This window comes from Rana temporaria, chromosome 6, assembly GCF_905171775.1.
Source record: "Rana temporaria chromosome 6, aRanTem1.1, whole genome shotgun sequence".
Taxonomy (NCBI): Eukaryota; Metazoa; Chordata; class Amphibia; order Anura; family Ranidae; genus Rana; species Rana temporaria.
The window spans coordinates 7,422,981-7,434,665 of record NC_053494.1 but is presented as its reverse complement, the minus strand read 5'-3'; the positions used below and the strand labels follow the sequence as shown (position 1 = coordinate 7,434,665).

Here is an 11,685-nt window from a genome sequence, read left to right as displayed (position 1 = left end):
GTCTAGATAACTGACAACCTCGTTCAACCGGGTCCCACAAAGTCTTCCATCTACCACGCCTTAAGGTGGTAATAATGGCAAAAATGTAGCTCACGCATCCTTAACCACTTAACCACTTAAGACCCGGACCTTTAGGCAGCTAAAGGACCCGGCCAGTTTTTGCGATTCGGCACTGCGTCGCTTTAACAGACAATTGCGCGGTCGTGGCGACGTGGCTCCCAAACAAAATTGGCGTCCTTTTTTTCCCCACAAATAGAGCTTTCTTTTGGTGGTATTTGATCACCTCTGCGGTTTTTATTTTTTGCGCTATAAACAAAAACAGAGCGACCATTTTGAAAAAAATTCAATATTTTTTACTTTTTGCTATAATAAATATCCCCCAAAAACATATATAACATTTTGTTTTTCCTCAGTTTAGGCCGATACGTATTCTTCTACCTATTTTTATTAAAAAAAAATCGCAATAAGCGTTTGGTTTGCACAAAATTTATAGCGTTTACAAAATAGGGGATAGTTTTATTGCATTTTTATTAATTATTTTTTTACTACTAATGGCGGCGATCAGCGATTTTTTTCGTGACTGCGACATTATGGCGGACACTTCGGACAATTTTGACACATTTTTGGGACCATTGTCATTATCACAGCAAAAAAATGCATTTAAATTGCATTCTTTATTGTGAAAATGACAGTTGCAGTTTGGGAGTTAACCACAAGGGGGCGCTGTAGGAGTTAGGGTTCACCTAGTGTGTGTTTACAACTGTAGGGGGGTGTGGCTGTAGGACTGACGTCATCGATCGAGTCTCCCTATAAAAGGGATCACTCGATCGATGCAGCCGCCACAGTGAAGCATGGGGAAGCCGTGTTTACATACGGCTCTCCCCGTTCTTCAGCTCTGGGGAGCGATCGCGGGACTCCAGCAGCGATCAGGTCCCGCGGTCACAGAGCTTCGGACCGGGTCACGGGCGTGCGTGCGGGACCCATGGCTGGGTACTAGCACAGGACGTACCTGTACGTGCTTGTGCCCAGCCGTGCCATTCTGCCGACGTAAATGTGCAAGTGGTTAAGGACCGAGCCTATTTTTCAGACTCTGTGTTTACAAAATTACTTAGAACCCCCAAAACATAAAAAAAATAAAATAAATTCTAACACCCCTAAAGAATAAAATGGCGGTCGTTGCAATACTTTTTGTCGCACCGTATTTGCGCAGCGGTCTTACAAGCGCACTTTTTTTTTACTTAAAAAATAAGACAAGAGTAAAGTTAGCCCAATTTGTTTTTATATTGTGAAAGATAATGTTACGCCGAGTAAATTGATACCCAACATGTCACGTTTCAAAATTGCGTCCGCTCGTGGAATGGCGACAAACTTTTACCCTTAAAAATCTCCATAGGCGATGTTTAAAAAATTCTACAGGTTGCATGTTTTGAGTTACAGAGGTCTAGGGCTAGAATTATTGCTCTCTCTCTCTAACGATTGCGGCGATACCTCACTTGTGCTTTAAAACATATCCAATAAAAAATTTAAAACATCGAATTCCTTCATAGATTTTCTCCAAACTGTATTCTGCTACATTTCTTTGGTAACAATCGCGCAGTCCATGCAGTGTACGTGCGCAGGTGTTTTAGGAAAGATCTTCATTTGACAAATAAATTTTGCTTTGTTTTAAGATATTCTCATTTGATCCAATACCAAATGTTTGTGGTTCCTGCTTGCCAAACGCAGGGAGTGTTGTAGGGGCAGCAGGAGGCGGGGGAAGTACCCCTAAGAAGTATACACTGAAGAGGGCCCAGTCTCCTAAGCCCATACATAGGACATCTTTTATTTCATTATTATCACTATAGACCAGGGCTCTGCCATTCAGGTTGTTGTCTCTTATCTTCTGCCGATACAGTTGTAGGTTCTCCTCCTGGAAACCTATTTTACTCATCTGGAAATAAAAGACAGAGGTTATGGTTCATAAAGAAGGATGAGCCGAACACCCCCCGGTTCCATTCGCACCAGAACGTGCGAACAGGCACAAAATTTGTTCGAACACGGGAACACCGTTTTCATCGGACGAACCGATCGTGTGTGGGCCCCATCGTTTTTTTTTTTTTCCCATTGGTGAAAAAAAATAGAACCCGTTTTAAAATTTTCTGATGGTTAAAAAAAAACGATAGAAAAAAAACGATCGTCTGTGGGGAAATCCATCAGTCAAAAATCCACGCATGCTCAGAATCAAGTCGACGCATGCTCGGAAGCATCAAACTTAATTTTTCTCTCGTTGTGTTTTACGTCACCGCGTTGGACACGATCGGATTTTTAACCGATGGTGTGTAGGCAAGACTGATGAAAGTCGGCTTCATCGGATATCTGATGAAAAAATCCATCGGACCGTTTTCATCGGATGAATCGATCGTGTGTACGTGGCATTAACTACTTGCCGACCTGCCGCCGTCGTTTTATGGCCATAGCCCATAGCTCTACGTCGGCTCTCTCGCAGGATACTAGGGGGGCGCGCGCGCCCCCGAGTCCCATGCTCGTGCCCGGCGGGCGCGATCGCCGCCGGGCACCCGCGATTGCTCGTTACAGAGCGAGGAATGGGAGCTGTGTGTGTAAACACACAGCTCCCGGTCCTGTCAGGGGGGGGAAATGCTGATTATCTGTTCATACAACCCCCCCCCCCCCACAGTACTTAACCCCTTCCCCGCCCCTAGTGTTAACCCCTTCACTGCCAGTGGCATTTTTATAGTAATCCAATGCATTTTTATAGCACTGATCGCTATAAAAATGCCAATGGTCCCAAAAATGTGTCAAAAGTGTCCGAAGTGTCCGCCATAATGTTGCAGTACTGAAAAAAAATCGCTGATAGCCGTCATTACTAGTAAAAAAATAATATAAATAAAAATGCCATAAAACTATCCCCTATTTTGTAAACGCTATAACTTTTGCGCAAACCAATCAATAAACGCTTATTGCGATTTTTTTTTTACGAAAAATAGGTAGAAGAATACGTATCGTCCTAAACTGAGGAAAAAAAACGTTTTTTTATATATTTTTGGGGGATATTTATTATAGCAAAAAGTAAAAAAATATTATTTTTTTTCAAAATTGTCGCTGTATTTTTGTTTATAGCGCAAAAAATAAAAACCGCAGAGGTGATCAAATACCACCAAAAGAAAGCTCTATTTGTGGGGAAAAAAGGACGCAAATTTTGTTTGGGAGCCACGTCGCACGACCGCGCAATTGTCAGTTAAAGCGACGCGGTGCCGAATCGCAAAAAGTGCTCTGGTCTTTGGGCAGCAATATGGTCCGGGGGTCAAGTGGTTGAAGTCTATGGGACACGAACATGAAAAATCAAAATTGTTAATTTTAAAGGCTTATAGGCAAGTTATTGTCATAAAAAGTGTTTGGGGACCCGGGTCCTGCCCCAGGGGACATGTATCAATGCAATTATTTTTTTTTAAAACTGCAGTTTTTTCGGGAGCAGTGATTTTAATAATTCTTAAAGTGAAAAAATAAAAGTGAAATATTCCTTTAAATTTCGTACCTAGGGGGCGTCTATAGTATGCCTGTAAAGTGGCACATGTTTCTCGTGTTTAGAACAGTCCCTGCACAAAATTAAGGCCCAGATTCTCGTAGATGGGTGTAAAACTGCGGCGGCGTAACGTATCTGCTTTACGTTACGCCGCCGCATGTTTTACAGGCAAGTGCTTTATTCACAAAGAACTTGCCTGTAAAGTTGCGGCGGCGTAGCATAAATCCCCCGGCGCAAGCCCGCCTAATTCAAATGAGCCGGGTAGGGGGCGTGGAGCATTTAAATTAGGCGCGTTCCCGCGCCAAACGTAATGCACATGCGCCGTCCCTAAAATTTCCCGACGTGCATTGTGCTAAATGACGTCGCAAGGACGTCATTGGTTTCGTCGTAAACGTAAATGGCGTCCAGCCCCATTCACGGACGACTTACGCAAACGACGTAAATTTTAAAATTTACGTCGTTTGGGAACGTGGGCCATACTTAACATTGGTTGCCCCTCATACAGCAGGGGCAACTTTACGTGTCGCAAATCTAGCGTAAACGTCGTAACTTCACTGCGTCGACCGCGCGTACGTTCGGGAATTTGCGTATTTTGCTAATTTGCATACTCGACTGGGAAAACGAAACCTAGCGACAAAAAAAAATTGCATTTAAGATCCGACAGCGTAAGAACCTTACGTCTGTCGGATCTAATGGATATCTATGAATCAGTCGCATAGATACGACGGCCCAGATTAGGACTTACGACGGCGTACATTGCGTTGCACCGTCGTAAGCCCTTTGAGAATCTGGGCCTAAATTTCTAAAGGAAAAAAAGTCATTCAAAACTGATCGCCGCTGTAATGAATTGTCAGGTCCCGACAATACAGATAAAAGTCATTGGAAAAAACGGCATGGGCCCCCCCCCCCAGTCCATTACCAATGGAACTCCGGACCGAAAATGTAAAAAAAAATTGCGTGGGGGGTCCCCCCCGAAATTCATACAGGCCCTTCAGGTCTGGTATGGATATTAAGGGGAACCCTGCGCCAATTTTTTTTTTAAATGCCGTAGTGTCTCCCCCGAAATTCATACCAGACCATTCAGGTCTAGTATGGATTTGGAGGGGAACCCTGCACCATTTTTTTTTTAAAAAATGGCGTAGGGGTCCCCCCAAAAATCCATATCAGACCCTTATCCGAGCATGCAACCTGGCAGGCCACAGGAAAAGAGGGGGAGGCGAGAGAGCCCAATGTTCGAGTTGAATGTAAGTTCGACTCGAACATTGAGTGTTCGCCGAATAGCGAACAGGCGAAAATTTTCTAACACCACTGGATTTGTTCAATAAGGCAATTTGTAGAAAGAGTAATTTTTAAAAATCAGCACATAAACAGTAATTGGCATGCAAGGAGAGTATGACACAGAATACACTTACTTCTTTACAAACTTCATCTACACTCATGTTCAGTAAAGACAACATGGTCAGTCTGTGAGTCTTCTTGGCTTCCCACATGTTGTTACTGCCTCGTAAAAGTTCCATCTGTCTTTTGATGGACTGGTCCAGATTGACAGTGAATGGCAAAAATAAGTTGGCATGTGCTACAGTAAAATTTCCATACAATAGTTTGTGGAAAATCTCCGGGTCTCCATCCAACTCCAGAAGTTGTGTGAGACTTGTTTTTATGGCATCTAACTCTTCCAAAGACTTCTCAAAAACATCCCAAAGGAATGTCCCATCGTAGATAGAAGATTCTCCTGTCGCCTCGGTTTGATCCAGGCACCTCTTCTGTTGTTCGTCTTCGATGCACTGTAATATCCAGCTGAGCCGACAGGGCCATTGAGTTGCCAGAAGGACCCATTGTGTTACTTTGTGAGGCCTAATCTTAGTCCTTGGCACTTCTCTGACCATGAGTCGAATTGTTATAGCGAGAGTGTTTACTATCCTTTTGATGTGGACAACGTTGTCTGTGATATAGTCTTTCACGTTTTCATCAAAGAGGTATTCGAAGGCGTCATTTATTAAAGTTTTGGTCTTTGGTCCTTTATCTGCACTAAAGTTGTTAGGTAGTCCTGGTTCTCCAGAGCATCTGATGTTCAAGGGAATGTCCTGGACTCCAAAATCATTTTTATGGGCACTTCCTGGTCGAAGAAGTTCTTTCTCATCTGAAACCTCTAATAAACTTTCAGTAATATTTGCTTCTTCTGTTTCTCTTTTCAGCTCACCTGGTCCTTTAATGATCTTTTTCATCAAGAAACACTTCGTATCGCGGTCCATTTTGGGAATACAAAAAGGCAGAGTTATAATACGGTTTAAGAACTGATAACCATTGTTTGCCATGCCTTTCATCAATCGTGAGCTTTCTACACATTCCACAATGATCCTAGGGTCTACCGCTAGAATAGAGATAAATGGGGCACTGGGATCGGAGAGTAGAATATTCATGGCATTTAAGACTCCTACGACTTTTCCTGGCATGCAACTATCCAGGTTTGTGATCTCTAAAACGACTTTAATTTTCTGCCGTTGGAAGATTTCCATGAGTTGGAGGTACTGGGTGATGATCTGAACCTCGTGCTTTACATCACTCATGAAGCCCAGGTGGGAACTCATGTCTGTCCGGTTCATCTTCTGCTGCACCACACCCTTTTGGGTGATAATTATGTTTTTAATGGTCACAATGACTTCTCTTAATATCCCTACGGCAGATATGCCAACGACAGCTGCCCCAACACTCTCAGCAACCGCCAACATATTTCCAATTGGGTCACCTAATGGAAAGCCGTATATTATAAACAAAGCACCAACACCAACACCAATCAAGATGACTAAAATGGTAACAGTCCAGAGTGGGAGACATAAGAACCTCTTACTAACCCATTCTTGTTTGAGTGGTGCATCAATCATTTTAGTTTTTCCGCTTACAGCTCGATATACACTTATGGGAATCAGTCCAAAGTGGTTCTCAATACCGTCACAGAGGGTGGTAACAAGACCAGCCCAGAGCTGATCACTGCCTGCATATTCCCACGCACTGAAACGGATGAAGATGAAATGTATGTTCTCTCGTTCTTTGTGCTTTTGTGTTATGACGGGATGGTAAAATATCATAAGGAAGATGAGCTTGATGAGATCTTTTCCTGTGCATGTTCTTATTCTCTGCTTGGTCCTTGCAACTTCATCCTGTTCTTTCTCCGATGATTCCAAACATAGATATGCTGCAAACCAAACCATGAGAATGAAGTGTAAGTAAATAGAGCTGAATATGTATTTAGGTTGGGACAAGATGGGGCAGGTGGGACTGGCCCAAGCGGAATGTTTTTTATGTGATGGGCATGCACCGCCCTCTATTCACATTTGCTGCTGCCGGGAGACGAGCAGCCCGCGGAGGAGATAGGGGGTGGTGTGTGTGTGTACAGTGCAATGCAATCTACAGTAAGAGAGTGATCCGGTCTCCTGTACTGTATAGAGCAGCGCTCTTCTGACAGAAGATGAGAGCACAACACAGCACACCTCCTCCTGGCTCTTCATCTCTCACCGCTCCAGCCTCCAGGCTGCCGCCTCCTCATCCTGGCTGTGAGTACAGGCGGAGGAAGGAGCTCAGCCTGCGGACAGCCATGGGGGCAGAACTGAAATGTGGGTGGGCACAACAACCCACCCCAGCACCCCCTAAATTTGGGCCCTCTGTGTCGCTCACCTAGCAGCTGAAAGCCAGCGGGAGGGAGAGTGGGAGAAACCGGCTTTGAGTTGCAAAATGAGAGACGCTGTCATTCTTCATTCTCTTCTCCACTGATCCTCCTGCTGTCCAGGCCCCCTGTGTGCCCAGGCCCCCTACAGGAGGGCTGGTGGTCCCCTCTATCAGCGGCCATGTGCAAGGTTATCTCCATAGGATACTGCAGGAGAAAGGGGACTAAAACAGGGAATCTGGCATAGGCGTGCACAAGGGGTGTGCTAGATGTGCCTGGGCACACCCTAATCCTGGGGTTAGCAACCTGTCAATGGTGGGCAGGTGACTGGTAAACCACACTCCTTCCTTGCTGACCCTCAGAACCTGGACAGGAGGGGTGGTCGGGGTGGAATTTAGTGTAAACAATCTGTATTTTCCTCCTGCAGCAGCTGAAAGTAGGCTTCTCCTCCTCTCCCTTTTGTCAACATTCAGCTGCCACAGGTGGAAAATACAGGGGATCGGTAACAATATATGCCACCCCTGCCACCCCTCCTTTCCCTGTTCCTCCTTCTTCTGTTGCACGGGTCCCCCCTTCCTCCCATTGTTTCAGGATGGAGAGCGGGGAAGAGGCAGGTAAATATGTCAAATGCATATGTGTTGGAGTTTTGGGGTGCACACTCTAATGCAATAGGCTGTGAACACCTATGGAACCTGGGCTGTGGTCATGGCACCAGCTTAACCTGGAATATAGTCAAGGATTAAAGAAATCAGCTGCTGAACTCTGAGGTTTAAAGATCAGCAAAAATAAATGAAAAAGTATATAAAATATATATTATTATTTTAGATATATATTATTACACAGTTGTTAGTTCTCCTTTGCATAATTTCCCTATAACCCTCCCGGATACAAACCTCTTTAAACTGTAGCTTTTTTTTTCAAATTACAACCCTCCAACGTCTTATCAGTTTTTAGCTGAGGAGACACACTGGGACTTGTTGGGCTCAGTGTCATGCTTACCCCTAATGCAGGTGGTCGGACACTATAGCTGGCTTCTGTGTTCTTCACCTATAACACCCCCCTTCCCATAAGGTAAACCTTCCAGTACTTGTGTACAAGCCCTGCCCCCAGAACTTATACACAATGCTATAGTGCCTTGCCATCAAACTGGGGCAGGGGCGAACTGAGCAAAGAAAATGGGTACTTGCGGTTGGCAGACAGGCAGAGTGGTTCAATGAAAGTCCAAGTACAAGGTAGGCAAGGTTCAGAAGAGTCAGGGTCAATCTGTAGTCAAAAGGCAGGCAGAGTAACAGAGGGCTTGGAGCATATGTTACAAACGCAATATCACAAGCATGAGACTGCAGGCTTGGCTGGCTTAAATCAGGTTTGGTCTTTACCCAGAGACTGGCCACATCGATCACCTTGCAGGTGGACACACAGACAAGGAGAATGCCACAGCCAAAACCAGGATGCTGGAATGATGAGCAGGAGCATTACACACTGTTGACACTCAGGAAGACTGTTGGGCACACAAGGTAATATCAGAGTGCTGACCAAGGTGGCCAGAATTCCTGACGGCAATAAATCTACTCACTGGGGGGGAGAAGCAAGGGAAATCTGAGACTAGGGACAGTATGAAATACAATCTGATGCATCTGACTTCAGTGGATCGGAGTAATGACACAACACTTACCTGGCAGGGGAGACACCATGATCATGAAGGTGGTTCTCCCAGGGCGAGGCTCGGCCATTGCACTCTGGCCGTGCTGATGGTGGTGTCTTCCCTGCCGCTTCTCGGCCTTTTGGCTAGGATCAGGTGTGGTATCTGTTCTTATCAGTTGTCAGCGGAGCGCTGAAGCACCTCCTACATGGGGAGGGTGGATGCAATCCAATGACGTCATTGCACCTGGAAGGATGGTTTCAGCAGGGACTATGCCGTGCTGCCCGATAGATACTGGGGCCGGCCCATGGTTGAGTCTGAGCTATCTGGAAGGGTGCTTCTGGTGGGGATGGGTGGCTGCACTTGGTCTTGTTTTTTTTTTCCCGAGTTCTAGTCTGGCCCTCTGGCTGGCTGTTGTAAGTGCTATCTCTGTCAGCGATCCGGTAGGAGGAGCTGGTACTGCCCTGAGAGTAGACGGGGTAAGGCCATGCAAATCCGCCGGGTTGACGGGGGGTCTGGAAGGGCTATTATTGGTGGAGGCTGCTAACTGGAGCGGCAGTTCACCCCAAGAAAACCTTGAAGGGCTCTCTAGCTGGCAGGGGTGGAGGGCTGCACTGGCTGGTCGGGGGGGGGGCAGATTTGGAAGGAAAAGCCTATGGTGCATGTGCCCCTGGAGTGGCAGTCCAGGGGTATCTGAGAATCACTGTGTGTGAGGGACACTTTGATTTAAGGATACCACGGTCACTGCACCAGCTACACGCTTTTTTTAGCACCTGCCTCCTGGGCCAGGCCTTTTGGCTAGGACCGGAGGAATTTTTTATTCCTGGCCGGAGGGCCTGGTCATTGTACATCACATTGACCACTTCTTTCACCCTCCTCTTCACTATCCCTTTCCCCCACTTTATTTAATTTATTGCCTATGTTTTGTCACGTTTTTTGTCTTTTTTTGTTGTGCACGTTTTGTCACACAGTGTGGTTAGTAGGGTGCGGGTCCTCGGGCCAGCCCTGAACGTCTTGGGAGTGGGTGGACATGGCCTTCTGGCTTAGTTCTCCTGCTCTCATGGGGTCTCCCTTCGGGGGAGCCCCACCTAGTACTGGGAGGGTTCTGTTTCGGCAGTCCCTCCGAGGAAGTTGGGCCCGTGTCGGCTTCGGTTGCTCGGACCACAGTACCTCAGTCCCCGTCTGGAGCCTAACGCCCCGGGGGATCAGGGTTTGGGTCCCTCTTCACAGGAGGACCATTTGACGTTGCACCCGTCTGCACGTTTTTGTGAACACTCTTTATGTGCGTGCACATTTTTTCTGCACCGGGTGGAGTTTTTGGGTGTGTTCACACGCCATAGGCTTTTCAAAAAAAAAAGTAATGACACAAAACTTGTTCTGTGTTATTTTTAAATCACACTGAAATACCATGTTGCCTCTACAAATTATATAATGGGGCCCCCTTCCCACCCTCGGGTCCCATAGCAGTCATAAGGCCATAGTTACATCACTGCTTATAGCATACCTCCCAACTTTTCAACTTCAGAATGAGGGACAAATGAGCATACCTCCCCAAACGAAGTTGTTGAGCGGGGGGGGGGGGGGGTCCGCGGATCAAAGTTGTTGAGCAGGGGGGGGTCTGCAGATCAGCGGATCAAAGTTGTTGAGCGAGGGGGGACCGCAGATCAAGGTTGTCGAGCGGGGGGGGGGGGGTCCATGGATCAAAGTTGTTAAGTGGGGGGGGGGGGGCCGCAGATCAAAGTTGTTGAGCGGGGGGGAATTCTGTGGATCGGAGTTGTTGAGCGGGGGGGGTTTGTCGGGATTTATCGCGGTAATCGCGGGACATGACGGGACAATAGCATTGCTCGTGGGACCGCGGGATTTAGTGTAAAGCGCAGGACATTCCCGCAAAATCTTATAGTGCTATATGCTTATAGTGTTTCTGGAATATGGTTCAATTAAATTTTAGTTATTGTCTGGAGTTGCCCATTCAGTTCACACAGAAGCACCCACATTTTATTAGTGACCATTTTAACAGGCCCTTTGTAGTCCTCCATAACGGAAGAGATGTACATGGGGCCTTTATTAAAGAAAAGGTTGAATACAATTGTTCTGATACTTACTTTCAATCTTGTTGAGTAGAAGGTCCTTGCGTCTACCCCATGGAGCATAAAATCCCACGGTCACCGGAGAAACCACATAGTATAGTGCCTTGGCCAGAGAATAGCAGTAGACATCATCCTTGGTTTTGAATCCTTCAAAAACACAATAAATAAGTAAAAGGAATGGAAGGTGGCAATCAGGGAGACAGAAAGGTAAAGATATCCCAATCTGAACATTATATATTACTTACTGGGACACACCATATCTTCACCTAGTAATGTCCAGCTTCACCAGAGATCCTTATACCTGTGGAAACCAGAAAACCTTTCTGTTATTAGGACCGGACAATTATATCAAGACCAAAGTTCATGGCAAGAAGCAGAGTACTCTTCTATCTCCTCCACCCTCCAACATTCTCCCAATCCCAGTTTCTGTCCCTCCCCCGTCTATATGGTAGGTATTAGGTGGGCAGGCAGGGACCAGTAAAACCACAGCTCAACAGTCATAGGTGTGCGCAGCCTATACCATTAGGCTGTGCACCCGAAAGCCCAAACACACACTATCGATCATTCAGAAAGGGAAGGGGCTGGTGAATTACATATTTTACTGGCCCCTTCCCCACTCCTAAAACATCCCAGCAGCAACAGCCGATAGGAGAGGAGGGAAACTGGCAGTGCTGCGGGTGAAAAATGGAAGCCAGGGCAGCAGGGATGAACTGGCCATTGGGACTACAGGGAGTTTCCCGGTGGGCCAATGGCTCAGTGGGCCAGCTTCAGTGACAGC

General features: G+C 46.3%; 1 protein-coding gene and 1 pseudogene across 1 annotated transcript; one reads left to right on the top strand and one right to left on the bottom strand.

Annotated features, from left to right (window-relative positions):
- Positions 1 to 1,486: 1,486 nt before the first annotated feature.
- On the bottom strand, positions 1,487 to 11,165 carry LOC120944333 (NTPase KAP family P-loop domain-containing protein 1-like). Its single transcript, XM_040358386.1, has 4 exons — positions 11,153 to 11,165; positions 10,923 to 11,054; positions 4,933 to 6,713; positions 1,487 to 1,930 (listed from the first exon to the last, which is right to left on the bottom strand). Exons 1-4 carry the CDS (start codon positions 11,163 to 11,165, stop codon positions 1,625 to 1,627), a joined length of 2,232 nt encoding a protein of 743 aa, XP_040214320.1. The 3' UTR covers positions 1,487 to 1,624.
- LOC120944492 lies at positions 8,846 to 9,022 on the top strand (annotated as a pseudogene).
- Positions 11,166 to 11,685: the final 520 nt, after the last annotated feature.

Coding starts and splice junctions, on each gene's coding strand:
- LOC120944333 (XM_040358386.1), bottom strand. Junction 6,714..10,922: donor TCTACTCAACAAGATTGAAA/GTAAGTATCAGA, acceptor TTTGGTTTGCAG/CATATCTATGTTTGGAATCA. Junction 1,931..4,932: donor TAGATGAAGTTTGTAAAGAA/GTAAGTGTATTC, acceptor TTTTATTTCCAG/ATGAGTAAAATAGGTTTCCA.